Source organism: Rhincodon typus, chromosome 16 (assembly GCF_021869965.1).
Source record: "Rhincodon typus isolate 14 chromosome 16, sRhiTyp1.1, whole genome shotgun sequence".
Taxonomy (NCBI): domain Eukaryota; kingdom Metazoa; phylum Chordata; class Chondrichthyes; order Orectolobiformes; family Rhincodontidae; genus Rhincodon; species Rhincodon typus.
Genome location: NC_063347.1, coordinates 6,633,013 through 6,649,618, shown reverse-complemented (window position 1 = coordinate 6,649,618; position 16,606 = coordinate 6,633,013). Strand labels below are relative to the sequence as shown.

Sequence of the window (16,606 nt, the reverse complement as noted above, 5' to 3'; positions counted from 1 at the left end):
GAGGCTGCCCAACCTGACTCAAACCAGCCCTGATATTCTTAAATTCATTCACGGGATGAGGGTGTCGCTGGCTAGGCCAGCATTTATTGCCCATCCCTAATGGCCCAGAAGACAGTTTAGAGCCACATTGCTTTTGGTCTGGAGTCATATGCAGACCAGGCCAGGTAAGGATGGCAGTTTTCTTCCCTAAAGGACATTAGTGAACCAGATGGGTTTTTCCAACCAGCACCAGTCTCCCATAAATATCCTGTTTCTCCACCAAGTGGCATGGAATGATGATGTTGATTCAGAGGACTGAGTCACCGGACCAGTTAATGTAGAGGCACCAGCTAATTTTTAAAAAATTCACTTATGGGATATGGGCATCGCTGGGCTGAGCCAGCATTTATTTAAATGGGCATTTACTGCCCATTCCTAATTGCCTAGACTGTAGTTAAGAGTCAACCACACTGCTGTGGGTCTGAAGTCACATGATGGCATATTTCCTTATCTAAAGAACAATTTACTTTTATGGCAAACAACAGTGGTTACATGGTCACCATTAGATCCCGTTTTTTGTAAAATCAGATTAAATTTTCACCATGTATTGTGGTGGGATTTGAACTCTTGTTCCTCAGAACATTAACCCGGGATTCTGGATGGCTAACCCAGTGACATTCCCAGTCTACCACCACCTCCCCATGTTCTGAAGCCATTGGTTCAAATCCCATCATAGGGAACAGGCAGAATTTAGAATTCAATTAATTAAGTCTGGAACAGTAAGCTAATAGAGACCATGAAACTTGTATCAACTGCTGTGAAAACTCAACTGGTTCACTAATAGACAGTGAGTCATACAGCACGGAAACAGACCCTTCGGTCCAATCAGTCCATGCCGACCAAGTTCCCAAACTAAACTAGTCCCATTTCCAGCGAGATCTTTCCTATTCACGAATGTATCCAAATGTCTTTTAAATGTCGTAACTCTACCGCACCTACCACTTCCTCTGGAAGTTTGTTCCACACAAAAACCACTCTCTGAGTAAAAAGTTGCCACTCATGTCCTTATTAAATCATTCTCCTCCCACCATAAAAATATGGCCCCTAGTTTTGAACTCTCCACCCTAGGGAGAAGACTCTTGTCATTCACCTCATCTATGACCATCATTTTATAAAGCTCTACAAGGTCACCCCTCAACCTCCTAGATTCAAGCGAAAAAAGTCCCAGGATTTCCGGTCTACTTTTATATCTCAAACCCTCCAGTCCCAGCAACATCCTGGTAATTTTTTCCTGAACCCTCTCCAGTTTAATAATATCCTTCCTATAACAGGGAGACCAGAACTGGATACAGTTTTTGAGAAGAAGCCTCAACAACATCCTGTACAACCTCAACATGATGTCCCAACTCCTATACGCAAAGGTCTGAGCAACGAAGTCACGCATGCTAAACGACTTCTGAATCACCCTATCTACATGTGACGCAAATTTCAAAGAATTATGTTTCTCAACCTGTAGGTCTCTCTGTTCTACAACACTACCCAGGACCATAGCATTATTTGTACAATTCCTATCCTTGTTTGCATTACCAAAATGCAATACCTCACATTTATCCAAATTAAACTCCATTTACCAGCCCTCAGCCCACTGATCCAATTGATCAAGATCTCTTTGCAGTCTTAGGTAAACTTCTTCACTGTCCTCTATACCACTGACATGCTGACCTGGTTTACGTGTGGATCTTCACCAACATCCCCTCGAAGCTACATGGCTGTTCAGATGTGCAGCCGTTCCAATGGTCTGTGTACAGCGATTAGCATCGACAACAGAATCCACTTCCAGTTCTGGACGTTCTACCACACACAGAGCTCAGAGAGCCACGTACCCGGGAAGAACATTAGAGGGTACGCTGGTCTACAGGTGACTTCTCCCGCTCGTAAAAGGAACAAGAACGAAAGGGCATCGATTTGTAGTGACACACAAAAGAAGCAACGGTGATGTAAGAAAAATCGTTGTTGCAGTGAGTCGTTAGGGTCTGGAATCCACTGCCTGAAAGTGTGGTGGAGGGCAGGTTTGATTGAAGCATTCAAGGGGGTGATCATTTGGATAGCAAAAAGCAGGAGATTGGCACTGGGTAATAATGCTCGATTGGACTACCAGAGCAGATATGATGGACTGAACGGCCTCCTTCCTATGTTAGTAACATGGTTGACTCTTAATTTTACAAAACGGTGAAGTAAGCCATTTAGTTACAAGAGTATTGAGGGTCGGGTAATAAATGTTGGTGCAGCCCCAGTGACACCCACGTTTCAGACAAGAGCTGAGGGTGGGGGAGGGTTGTGCAATCGGAGAGTTCAGTGAAGATCGAACCTTGTACGAATTCTTGTGCAGCATCCCGTCACTACGGCAGTTACTGGTGTTGTACAGCATTTTGGAGGGATCGCTCTCTCGGAACCAGGAGGGGATAAGACCCCACCGCATGGCCGCTAGCAGCTGCTCAGCACTCTCTGCATCCTGTCAATGCAAACAGACAGACAGATCGGTCATCCAACACCAAAGAACAATATTTACGACCGTCCCCCTCTTTGCTGTGTGTTCCGTTCCTGCCTCACGGCAGTTCCTGTTGGAAACAGCAAAAGTTCAGGGATTATAAGCAGCTGTGATGTCCCATAAAAGACTCCCATACATGGGATTGTTTGCCTGCACTTGTAGAGCTGTGGTGTAGCAGTAATGGTCATCCAGAGGGTCAGGCTAACGTTCTGGGGGCACAAGATCAAATCCCACCGTAGCACCTGGTGGAATTTAAATTCAGTGATAAATCATTAGCATTAAACCCATCTCTGTGATGGTGACCGTGAAACTACTGTCACCAGTCTTAAAAACCCATCTGGTTCACCAGTATCCTGCAGGAAAGGAAATCTGCCCAACGTGTGACTCCAGATTCTCAGCACTCTTTTTAAAATTAATTAACCGGATGTGGGCGTCGCTGGCTAGGTCACTATTTATTGCCCAACCCTCACAGTCAACCCCACTGCTGTGGGTCTGGAGTCATATGTTGACCAGGCCAGGTAAGGACAGCAGCTTTTGTTCCCTGATGGAGATTCGTGAAACAGATGGACTTTTTTTCTATTCATTTGTGGGAGGTGGGCGTTGCTGGCTGGGCCAGCATTTATTGCCCATCCGTGGCTGCCCCTTGAGAAGGTGGTGGTGAGCTGCCTTCTTGAACCTCCTGCATTCCTCCTGCTGTGGGTTGACCCACAATGCCCTTAAGGGAGGGAATTCCAGGATTTTGACCCAGCGACAGCAAAGGAACAGCGACGTATTTCCAAGTCGGGATGGTGAATGGCTTTGAGGTGATGGTGTTCCCATGTATCTGCTGCCTTTGTCCTTCTAGACGGAAGTGGTTGTGGGTCTGGAAGGTGCTGTCCGAGGATCTTTCTGTGATATCTGAAAGACTTCAGAAATCCGAAGCACATTTCAGACTTGGGAGTCTTTGTTCAGGATTCTTTTATGGTTAACACACAGTTAGGAAGGCAAGTGTTTGTTAGCATTCATTTAAAGACAGCTACAATGCAAGAGCAGACGTGTACTTCCGAGAGCATATAAAGTTCTGGCTGGAATGCATTTGGAATATTGTGAGCAGTTTTGGGTCATGTATTTAAGGAAAGATGAGCTGGCATCGGAGGGGGTCCAGGGAGGTTGACAAGAATGAAGAGCAATTGAGGACTCTGGGTCTCTATTTGAAGGAGTTTAGAAGGATGAGGGGGATCTGATCAAAACTTACAGAATGCTAAGAGGCTTGAATAGAGTGGACATGGAGATGTTGTTTCCACTGGCAGGAGAGACTAGCACCTGAGGACACCATCTCAGAGGGAAGGAACGACCCTTGAGAACTGAGATGAGGAGGAATTTCGTGACTCTGTGGATTTCATTGCTGCAGAGGCAAAGTCGTTGAATGTATTTACGACAGAAATAGATAGGTTATCAATTAGTCAGGGGATAAAAGGTTACAATGAAAATGCAGGAGAATGGACTGAGAAACATATCAGCCATGACCGAATGGTGAAGCAGACTTGATGGACTGAATGGCCCGACTCTGCTCTGATCTTCTATAGTCTTATTATGAAAGGTCAGAATCATAGTAGCACGTGAAAGGGCCTTTTGGCACATCGCTTCTGCACCAGTCAAAAGCAACTACCTAACTATCCCACTTGTCAGCACCTGCCCCACAGCCTACAATGCTTGACATCACAAGTGCATATCTAAATACTTTATAAATGTTATGAGGATTTTTGCCACTATCATCCTTACTGGCAGTGAGTTCCAGATTCCCACCAGTCTCTGAAACAGTTTTTCCTGTCAGGCCATCTCTCTGTCCATTGATGCTGCCAGACCTGCTGAGAGTTTTTGGCATTTTCTATTTTTATTTCAGACTTCCAGCATCTGCAGTGTCTTGCTTTCCGTGGTCGTGATAACTGCATTTACTCAAGTAACTGCTGATCTTGTGTGAGAATCAATCCCTCACTTTAGTCCCCAAATCTTTCACTTTTCACAGTCCTTGCTGTTTACTGGAGCAGGGTTCAGTCAGAGTCATACAACACCTTTCAGTCCAACTTGTTCATGCCAACCAGGTTTCCCAAACTAAACTAGTCTCCGTTGCCTGCGTTTGGTATGCATCCTTCTAAACCATTCCTATCCATGCATCCGTCGAAATGTCTTTTAAATGTTGTAATTGTACCAGCCTCTACCACTTCCTCTGGCAGCTCATTCCATACACGCACCACCCTCTGTGTGAAAAAGTTGCCCCTCAGGTCCCTTTTAAATGTTTCCTTTCTCACCTTAAACCTCTGCCCTCTAGCTTTGGATTCCCCTAATCTGGGAAAAAGACCTTGGCTATTCACCCTATCCATATCCCTCATGATTTTATAAACCTCTATACGGTCACCCATCTGCCTCTGATACTCCAGGGAAAATAGCCCCAGCCTATTCAGCCTCTCCCTATAGCTCAAACCCTCCAATCGTTGCAAATTTTTTCTGAACCTTTCCAAATTTAACATCATCCTTCCTATAGCAGGGTGACCAGATTCATTTGCAGTCTTCCAAAGGTGGTCTCAATGTCTTGTACAGCAACAACATGATGTCCCACTCCCGTACTAAATGCTCTGACCAATAAAGGCAGGTGGGAACAGTCTCGTGTTTCTTTTTTTAAACAAAATGGTTGGTACCAATCAGAACTGAAGTGATTTCTCCGGCCAGATCAATTCAGGTTGATTAAACACATTTGTCCTCAACATGACCTTTAACAGTTTTCTACCTTACAAAATGCTCCTAGCCAACATTACTAATGGACAAGTCAGATCCCAGCACAAAATCCAGCGTAGCATAAAACCCAAAATACTCCAGACGCTGAAAATCTGAAACAAACACACAACACTGGAGAAACTCAGCAGCATCTGTGAGGCAGAAACAATAAGTCTCTCTCCAGCATTCTCGGTGTTTGTTTCCTTAAAATCTTGCTCGATAGAACCTTTTCTTTATAATTTATTAATGACAGTCCTTCACTGAAACACAAGCACATAGGGCTGCAGAACTGGCTTTTACAATAAAACAGAAGCTTATTACAAAACAAAAGTTAAAAAGAAATAAACTGAACCAAGCTTTCTAAGTATAACACGTTGAATAATTTCAAAATAGACAGCAAAACTAAAATCCCATTTATTCCCCAACACTAGCACTTTACAGTTAACCAAATCTGTTGAGTGGATAAGGAAGAAAACAATCTGTAGCTGTAACTTATCTGTGTTTTCCCCTCAGTTCTAGATTGGTGAAGGCTTTGCCATTAATAGGTACACAGCTGAAAGTATAGACTTTCTCATTATTAGTCTGTAGCGATCTAACTAAACACTTTTGGTCTGAAAGTTTCACAAGTTACACTCTTTCATTGAGGTAACTTATTCCCTAACTGCTCTGAACAATCTCATTTTGTAGACTATCCTTACTTCTGACCCCAGTCAGGTCACGTTCAAATGAAATACAAAAGCTTTCGAGCTGAATCGTGTTTTTTTAAAGAAGTTGCTCATCCAGTACTCTGCTTGAGCTCATGGCTTTATGGTTTCTCTCTCCTTTCTTAAATCCCCAGGCTAAAAATAAACTTCCATTATCATTCCAGGTGTCCTTGAAGTCACCTGGTCTGGTTGATTGTTCCTGAATTTAAAGTAAAATTCGAGAATCATTAGAGGCTCCTATGATGCTGCTTGGCCTGCTGTGTTCATCCAGCCCTGCACCTTGTTGTCTCGGATTCTCCAGCATCTGCAGTTCCTACTATCTCTGGGAAAATATTTAGTTGAGATGAGGCAGAGATCAGGGCAAAGAAGGATGAGTGGCATAGATACAGTGGATAGTCAGAGACTTTTTCCCAGGGCAGAAATGACTATTACGAGGGGGCATAATTTTAAGATGATTGGAGGAAGGTATAGGGGAGATGTCAGAGGTAGGTTCTTCACTCAGAGAGTGGAGGGCGTGTGGAATGCGCTGCCGGCAGTGGTAGTGGAATCAGATACTTTAGAGACTTTTAAGTGACTCTTGGATAGGCACATGGAGGATAGTAAAACGTGGGGTCTGCAGGGTAGATTGATCTTAGTAGGATAATAGGTCGGCACAATATTATGGGCCGAAGGGCCTGTACCATGCTGTACTGTTCTACGTTCTTTTAAGCGCGAAAGCAAGTCTGTTCACCATTAAAACACTGCATCTAATCCAAAAGATTCACTGCAGTTTGACTTGCTGTGCAGACATCCACCATCAGCCATATTGAGGCAAGCTCAGCATCAGTAAAGATATTTGCATGGGCTCTGCTGTTTCCAGACGACGTGTTGAATACTTTGGAAATAGACGCTCTGTTTTCATAATGTCTCAGTTCCCAGTCAAACATCAGGAATCCCAGTGGACAGCCTGGTACAGTAATTCAGAGCCACGACCAGTAATCAGAGTAAGGGTCATCACTGGCCCTTCCGAAGACCCGGAACCCCTTTGAATGTGGTCAGGGCTTTTCACGCCAAAGTTTTAGGCAAAAAGTAGGGGGTTGATGTTTAGATGGATGCATACAGTAATTCCCATCCTGGACACACTGAACTCAGAACGGGACTTTAACCAAACAAACCATACCCCTGCCACAGAAATGTTTGAGAAAGTTAACTCAGACACAAACTACGGAGAAAAATATTCACTGACTTTCCATTTATCCCTTTCTTTTCATTTTGGCTTGATTGCAAAGGACAGAAAAGATTGATTTGTGTCGATGAAAGGAGATTAGGAGCAGGAGTAGGCCATTCAGCCCATCAAGTCTACCCCACCATTCAATATAATCGTGGCTGATTGTACACGTCAATGCCTTTTATTCAGCCCATCCATATAGCTCTGTAAGCCATTGAAAGATTTCTGATTACCAATCTCTATCATAGAATCCCTACAGTGCAGATAGAGACCATTCAGCCCATCATGTCTGCGCCAACCCTCCGAACTGCATCTCACCCTGACTCCCCCACCCACCCTATCCCCATAACCCCACATTTAGCACGGTCAATCCTCCTAACCTGCACATTTTTGGACTGAGACAGGAAACCAGATCACCCGGAGGAAACCCATGCAGACACAGGGAGAACGTGAAAACTCCACATGGACAGTCACCCGAGGGTGGAATCGAACCCGGGTCCCTAGTGCTGTGAGGCGGCAGTGCTAACCACTGAACCTCCGTGCCACATATCTTTAACATAGTCAAGGACTGAGCTTCCACAGCTCTCTGTGGTAGGGAATTCCATAGATTCACAACCTTCTGAGTATGGAAAAAAGTTCTCTTCATCGTGGATCTAAGTGGCACCCCCTTCATTTTTAAATTGCACCCCCTGGTTTTAGACTCCCCAGTTAGGGGAGCAATTTTATTGAGTTTCCTCTGGGTGCTCCGGTTTTCTCCTACAGTCCAAAGATGTGCAGGTTGGATGGAAGTTCTGAGGAAGGGTCACCGGACCCGAAACATTAACTCTGTTTTCTCCTTCACAGATGCTGCCAGACCTGCTGAACTTTTCCAGCAACTTAGTTTTTGTTCCCGATTTACAGCATCCGCAGTTCTTTTGGTTTTTATGCAGGTTGGATGGACGGGCCATGCTAAAACGTTTCACTTGCATCTAGCCTTTTAAATATGTTAAAATCTAAGGTAGTTTCGCTGCAGAGACTAGCTTTGTAGACTCCACACTTATTAATTTAATTCAAATTTAATTCAGCTGTTATGGTGGAATTTGAACACATGTCCCCAGTCTGGGCTCCTGAATTAAAGTGACATTCCCTTCTACAGCACAGCGCTCAAGAGACCTGCCTAAACAGCAAGATGCATAAAAAGGATCAAGGTAAACAACGCGAGGAATTACTTTGTGGAAGTGCCTTTTGGACACCAGCACTGCGTTGTTGGAGTGTGGGCTTTTGTTGAAAGAAGGCTTGTACTTATCACGGTCACCACCTCTCCACTCTGGGGCCCTCCTCCTCCCTCGCCCATCTCGATAGGCACAGGCACGTCTGATTTGGTCGGCGGCCAGCGAGCACGCAGTACGCCCGCACATGGCTGTGAGACACACTCTCGGCACAAATCGTTAGATGTTACGCCTGCAAAAGAGATGATAAGACTGTAAGGACGTTGTTGTGGCCGAGTGATTAAGGGAATGGATTAGAAATCCGTTGGAGTCACTCCCGCGAAGGTAAAAATCCTGCTGACTACGATCCTCACGGTGGCTCAGTGGTCAGCACCGCTCTCTCTCGGCGCCAGGGACCCAGGTTTGATTCCACCCTCGGGTGACTGTTCACGTGGAGTTTGCACATTCTCCCCATGTCTGCATGGGTTTCCTCCAGGTGCTCTGGTCTCCTCTCACAGTCACAAAGATGTGCAGATTGGGTGGATTGGCTGTGGGGAATGCAGGGATAGTGTGGGGAAGGTGGGAGGGTCAGTGTGGGTCAAATGGTCTGGTTCCACACACTAGGGAGTCTATGAAACATGTTCAGTCCACATAATGGCACAGGGTGAGTGGGGAATCCAGACTAATCCCAAAATTCAAACCTTTTATATGATGTACCTTGAGCCCTTTGCATCCACTGGCTCATAACTCATACATACCCATCGACCACCCTCACCACCCCAATAAACCTTCTCTGAAATGTAATCCTGCAGGACATTAAATGTCAGAAAAAGCAGGTTTTCTGATCAATTAACAAACTGAGAGACATCGTCTCTAATCATGATCCCGCGAGGGAACGGGCTGGAAAACGAAGTGATACTGTTTCCTGATTTCTGATGACCTGGGAGCCCAGAACCAGGGATCAGAGGCCTAATGATACCAGGCGGCCATTTAGGATTGAGATGAGGAGAAATTTCTTCACCCAGAGAGTGGTGAGAGCGTGCAATTCTCTGCCACAGAAAATGGTTAAGGCCAAAACATTGAATGTTTTCCAGAATGCATTAGATATAGCTCTTGGGGCTAAAGGGTATGGGGAGAAAGCGGGAACAGGGTACTGAGTTGGAGGATCAGTTGTGATCTAATTGAATGGAAGAATGGGCTCGAAGGGCTAAACGGCCTGTTCCTGCTCTTATTGTCTATGGTTCTATTTTTATTCAATTTCAACACACCTAGGGTGGAATCACTCAGAATGGCAAATTTGGAAGGGGAAAAAAAAAAGATATTAAAGTTCTAAGCAACAATTCAAGAAAATTACCAAGGCAAATGCTTTAGGAACTAGTCAAAACGCTCCCTGCCCTTAACCACACCCCTACCTCATTCTCTCCATCACCTCCGTAACCCCACCCTTCACTTGTACATAAATGGGGTTGATTAGTTTGGATGGCTGCCTGTGATATAGAGCGATACCAACAGCGTGGGTTTAATTCCTGCACTAAGGGTTACCACATAGCACCTGGCTTCTCAACCTCCTGCCTCATCTGAGGCAGCGACCCTCAGCTTAAACCACCACCAGTTGTCTCTCTTTGATGAGAGAGCAGCCCTATGGCTTGGTAGGACTATGGAGACTTTAACCTTGTACACAAACAGGACTACACTTAGGGATACGGGCAGTGGTTTAGTGATAATGTCATTGGACTAGTATAGTGGGTTCTGCTATAACATGTGTTCCGTCAAAGCGAATTGGCTGTAACGCGATTGATGAATAGGGGAACGCTATTTCTAAAACACAAACTTGCGCTGGCTATAACACGATTCCATTGGTGCGCAGGGGAGTATGCGTTGACTCTTAATTGTTAAGGATGGGCAATAAATGGGGGTGGCACAGTGGCTAGCACTGCTGCCTTACAGTGCCAGGGACCTGGGTTCGATTCCACCCTCGGGCGACTGTCTGTGTGGAGTTTGCATGTTCTCCCCGTGTCTATGTGGGTTTCCTCTGGGTGCTCCGGTTCCCTCCCACAGTCCAAAGATGTGCAGGTTAGGGTGGATTGGCCATGCTAAATTGCCTGTAGTTTTCAGGGGTGTGTGGGTTATAGGGGGATGGGGATGGGGATGGGTCTGGGTGGGATGATCTGAGGGTCAATGTGGACTTGTTTGGCCGAAGGGCCTGTTTCCACCCTGTAGGGATTCTATGATCAGGACTGTTTCACAGGCTCTGTGTTGTGAGTATGTACAATGTTAGTGTCAAAAAAACAGTCCCCGTGCTAGCATCACGAGATCATTTTGTGGGCTTTGTTGTGAAGTGCTTTCTGTAAGAGGTGCAGTACAACCTCCTCCCCATCAAGACATTTGACATTTTTCAAGGTAAAGTGTTAAATTTACCTTTATTTCATTATTAGATAGAAGTTAAACATTTATTCAAACTGTGCCATCCTTTGTGTTAGGCTTTTGAGTGATTTTTGAGCGATTTTGAGCGATATATTTTGGTGGTCTGCCCCTAACACTACTTTTCCCACAGGCCCCGTTACTTTTATAGCGCGAGTTTCTATAAAGTGGTGATGCACAGGAATGCAACTATTGCGTTATAGCAGAAACGACTGGATTTTCGAACCCCAGACTAATGCTGCAGAGACATGGGTTTGATTGGCACATGGCAAAATGTGAATTCCATGAAAGAAAATCCAGGAATTAAAAGCCAGCCTGTAAAATTCCAACTTGTTTACTAATGTCCGTTTGGGAAGGAAATCTCCCCTTACTTGCTCTGACCATGTATGACCCCCAGACCCACAGCATGACTCATAACTTCCCTCTGAAATGGTCTAACAAGCCCATCATTTCAAAGGCAACTAAGGATAGACTATAAATGCTGGCCCAGTCAGCAATACCTACATCCCATGAATAAACTTAAAAAAAACTTCAAAAGAGTTTCCAAAATAAAAGTGAGAGCTGGCAAGGCTATGGGCCTAGTGTGGGAAAACAGAACTAATGTAGGTAGTAGCATCTTTTTCACAGTACATACTTGATGGGATGAAGGGCCTCCTCTACACTGTATGATTCTATGAAAGACCACCTGAAAGATTTTTTTTAAGATAGCTAGGAAGGTAAGTAAAATGTTTAAGAGGAGGACAAGAAGTTGGCTTTTGTTGAGCGATGTTGATGACTGACCAACCAACTGCAAGCCCCTAGAGGACTTTCTGACAGTTGGAAACATTTCCACTTGATTAAGAGTCCATTAGTAAGCTGATGCCCTAATGATATCTTGCAGCCCTTCAACACTGAGGGCTTCTATAGGAAAGATGTTGTTAAATTTGAAAGGGCGCAGAAAAGGTTTACAAAGATGTTGCTGGGACTGGAGGGTTTGAGCTATAGGGGGAGGCTGAATAGGCTGGGGCTATGTTCCCTGGAGCATCGGAGACTGAGAGGTGAGGTTTATAAAGTCAGGAGGGGCATGGATAGGGTGAACAGCCAAAGTCCTTTTTCCTAAGGTGGGGTATTCCAAAACTAGAGGGCATAGGTTTAAGATCAGAGGGGCAAGATTTAAAAGGGACCTAAGGGGCAACTTTTTCATGCAGAGGGTGGTGTGTATATGGAATGAGTTGCCAGAGGAAACGGAAGCTGGTACAATTACAAAATTTAAAAGGCATCTGGATGGGTATTTGACTAGAAAGGGCTTAAAAGGATATGGGCCAAATGCTGGCAGATGGAACTGGGTCAGTTTGGGATGTCTGGTCAGCGTGGACAAGTTGGACTGAGAGGTCTATTTCAATGCTGTATGACTCTACGACTCTGCATTCCTCAAAATCTGTCCTTTTCATTCCTTCACTCAACTGGTGACAACAATACCTTCAGTGGTGTGGACTGTGAAGCCTAGAATTCCCACCCTAAACCCCTCCACCATACCACACAGTGGCCAACATAAAGCCCTGCTTAAGATCTACCCCAAGGGATCAATCTTTTGGGTACTTGTCCTACATCTAAATGTTTTGGTTCTCTGAAAATGTTCTTTTGTCTGATTTTGCCCCAGGGAAGAACCTAGTAATCTTTCACTATGTTAAAAACAGTATACAAATGCGGTCTAGGCCCGAAACGTCAGCCTTTTTGCTCCTATGATACTGCTTGGCCTGCTGTGTTCATCCAGCTCTGCACCTTGTTGTCTACAAATGCAAACTCTTGTTTTGAACTGGTCAGACAACTAGCTTACTCTTGCTTTTGAGCCAGTAAGTTCAATAGCTTTAGCTGGTTAAAAATCAACCAGTGATACACACACACATAGGGCACTTGACTTGTTAAAACGTAGTCAAAAGATTTGCCATTCTGCTGTCTTCAGTCAGATCGGAACATTTCAAAAATTTCCTGTTCTCTGTCCAACGGGAGGGGGCCTATTAAGAACTCCCACCAGAATTTTCTGACTGGAGATCTCACCAAGCATTACTGACTGACCTCCGAGTAGAGATTCTTCCTCACTAATGTCCTTATGGCATTCTTTACTCTCATGGCTATCCCTCCTCATGTCGCTGTGTCTGATTTTTTAAATATATGGAAACCCTGGATTATTTATTTTCCATCTTCAGTCACCTTGAAACCATGTCTCAGTAATGGTGATTAGATCTAAATCACTCTCGCTATTTGCGCCACAGAACTGTTAGAATGAAGGAGGAGGCTGTTAGGCCTACTGCTTCTGCACAGCATCTATTACATAATGCTAGTCTCTTCCGTATACCCATGGACACCATTTCTATCCCAATAACCATTCAACGCCCCTCTTGAACACCTTAATTGAACCTTGCTCCACCACATTCCAGGCAGTACATTCGAGACCCTAATTACTCGCTGAGTGGAGAAGTTTTTTCTCACATTACTCCTGCTTCATTTGCACATCACTTTAAATCTGTGCCCTCGTGCTCTTTTTCTGAGTCGGAACAGCTTGTTCTGATCTATCTGTCCAGTCCACTCATGATTTTAAAAAACCTGTTAAATATCCTTCACTCCAAGGAGAACAGCCACAACTCAACAACCAAGTTAAACATCACCTCCCTGGCTCTTGCACCCTATGCCTCTACTGATAAGCCGAGAACACTGTACGGTGTATTAAATGTTGTTTTCCACCCGCCCTGTCACCTTCAAATGATCTGTGCACACATACCCCCAGCACGTGCACACCCTTCAGAATTGTACGTATTTCAGTGTTCTTCCTGGCAAAGTGCATCACCTCACACTTCCCTGCATTGAATCTCGTCCCTCTCCTATCTGCCCACTCGTTAAGGCCCTTTTGGAGTTCCACACTGTCCTTCTCACGGTTCACAATTCTTCAGAGATTCATGTAATCAAGAAAGCACAACAACTCCTACTTCCCCACAAGGCCAAGGAAATTTTGCATTTCAGCAAAGACTCTTACCAATTTTTATAGATGGACTGTAGACAGAATTCTATCTGGATGCATCACAGCAACTGCTCTCCCCAAGACCACAAGAAACTACAGAGTTGTGAACATAGCCCAGTCCATCACACAAACCAGCCTTCCATCCATTGACTCCATCTATACTTCCTGCTGCCTTGGGAAGGAAACCAACATAGTCAAAGACCCCTCCCACCCTGTTTACACTCTCTACCACCCTCTTCTGCTGGGCAGAAGATATATTTTTGAATATACGAACAAATAGATTCAAAAACAGCTTCTTCCCTGCCGTTACCAGACTTTTAAACGGACCTCTTAAATGTCAATTCTGATCTCTCTTTCTTTTTGCTGCAGGTATAAAACTGTATTCTACACTCTGTTCTGCTACCACAAGGCACTTTGTATGGTACGATCTGCCTGTATAGCATTCAAAACAACTTTTCACTATATCTTGGTACATGTGACAACAATAAATCAATCAATAATCTCTAGTATCATTGGGAACCCATCCCAATGGAATAGTAAAGAGATAGTAGAAACTGCCGATGCTGGAGAATCTGAGACAACTAGGGGTCTAGACCCAAAACATCAGCTTTTATGCTCGGCCTGCTGTGTTCATCTAGCTCTATACCTTGTTGTCCCAATGGAATAGTATTTCTTTTTTCTGAACTGCCTCCCCACAAAATACTGGCATCAGTGCCCCACGGACTGTAACATCACCCTCACACCGCTCTTTGGGTTGTGTGTTTAAATTCGCCACCCTCCTTCATCCCATCTCATTTGGTTGGTGACTAGGGAAACAATCCTGAGTTGATACAGGGTGGCTCAGTGGTTAGCACTGCTGTCTCATAGCGCCAGGGACCTGGGTTCGATTTCATGCTCAGACGACTGTCTGTGCAGAGTTTGCACGTTCTCCCCGTGTCTGCGTGGGTTTCCTCCCACAGTCCAAAGATGTGCAGGTTAGGTGGATTGGGCCATGCTAAATTGTCCGTAGTGTTCATGGATGTGCAATTTCCATGGGAAATGCAAGGTTACAGGGATGGGTCTAGGTGGGATACTCTTTGGAGGGTCTACGTGAATTCGATGGGCTGAATAGCTTCCACCCTGTAGGGTCTCTGATATTTTTAAATGTTCTACTTTTCTTTAAAATTTGGACCCTATTTCTTCAAACTCTCACAGGAATGACATTCTGCTATGTCGCTGGTTCCCATGTGGTCCACGACAAATGGATTCCCTACGTCGATAACTAGGAGGAATGACAGTAAGTGGTAGGAGGTTCAGAGGGGGATTCGAAGGAACGCTATTTCACCCAGACAGTGCAGGGTACCTGAGGTTTCACTGCCCGGGAGGTTGCCACAGACCAAAACCCCTGTAACGTTTAAATAATCGGGTACCTACCTGGAATTGCTGTGAACTACCAGGCTACAGAGCAGGAACTGAAAAGGGGGATGCGAGTGGATGACGAGTTGTTGACTGCAGATACGACTGGCTGAAAGGCCCCTTTCTGGGCTGCTAACTTGTTTGATTTCACTCGCAGGACGTGAGAAATATTTCTTGACACCAAGTCGGCAGATTTTGGCCGTTAGAAAACGCACCTGCAGCAAGCACCGAGCTACACAGATGAGGAAAGTTATAGATCTGATATCCGGACTCTGCACCGCAGGGACAGCTGGTCTAAACCATGTGGGGATAGTGCTGCAATATTTGACCTCAGTGCCTTTCTTATTTAGAGGAGGGGGGAGTCCACTCCTGATACTCCCAAATGAATCCCGATAGACAATGTGTGTACACATACTGGGTGAGAATAGAGCGAAGTGTGGCAATTACAGTGCACATTATAACAGCAAATGCATGAAAAATTATTTTGAGCATCCGAACTGGTTACACAAATCACCACCCACAGAAGAGAGGAAACCCTGCAATAAATATAATGACAGCAGTCAGAATGAAACTAGCAATTTACAAATTACTTTACAAAACACCAGAGATTATTATTTGGAAAAGCACTGATTACTCAATACAGTACTTTGTGACTTTCTTTAAGGAGAACATATTTCTAACTGCTCAAATGCACAAAAAACACTGTTTAACATCCTAAAGTGTGTGACAGACAGTGAGCAAACTAGTTGCAACTTTACATAAAGTTGCATTCTTTGTTGGCGTTTCATAACTAAACTAATTCAACATCTCATGTCTCGAGATTGGGTCAAATAAACTCAAAAACTTTTCAGTAATGGCAAATGTTAAGGACAAAACTACCTTTTGAATCTCAACCGTTCCCCAGTCCCTTTTCAAAAACAAATTATTGATAACAATGATACAAAAAAGTTAAGTAAATGAACCACTGATACTTTGTATGAATGAAAAATTATTCATGCAGCATTTTTACCACAATATGACAGCCCAAGGCCACTCCACAAAATCAAAATATGACACAGAACTACATGGGGAGGTATGTGGTCAAAAGTTTAGTGAGAGTGGCATCAAAAAGGGGAGAGTGAGGTTGGAAAGAAACCCAAACAACAAGGCACCAAAAATAAGAAAAAGAACTGGGGATGCTGGAAATCTAAAACAAAGACAGAAATTGCTGGAGAAACTCAACATGTCTGGCAGCATCTGTGGAGAAAAAAAAACAACAGTATTAACGTTTCAAGTCCAGCTCTGCTTTCTCTCCACAGATGATGCCAGCCCTGCTGCGTTTCTGCAGCAATTTCTGTCGTTTACTTACAAAAGTCACCTGATGTGATCCTGCATGTTCTTCCTTTTTGAGACTAGATCAGGGCCACTCCGGGTTTTTCA

At 44.4% G+C, this 16,606-nt stretch overlaps 1 protein-coding gene across 2 annotated transcripts in view; it reads right to left on the bottom strand.

The window, feature by feature from the left end:
- The window catches only part of hmces (5-hydroxymethylcytosine binding, ES cell specific), a 30,248-nt gene extending 13,673 nt beyond the window's left edge, over window positions 1-16,575 (bottom strand). Inside the window, exons 1-3 of one of the 2 annotated variants that reach the window (XM_048606602.1) lie at window positions 16,536-16,575; window positions 8,398-8,629; window positions 2,348-2,491 (exon numbers count right to left, since the gene is read on the bottom strand). In XM_048606602.1, the coding sequence (XP_048462559.1) occupies window positions 2,348-2,491; window positions 8,398-8,586 (333 nt within the window). In that variant the 5' untranslated portion in view covers window positions 8,587-8,629; window positions 16,536-16,575. Of the gene's footprint in view, window positions 1-2,347; window positions 2,492-8,397; window positions 8,630-15,205; window positions 15,830-16,535 lie in introns of those variants that run through there. The other variant, XM_020520807.2, reaches the window with a different exon arrangement.
- Between the last annotated feature and the right edge of the window lie 31 nt (window positions 16,576-16,606).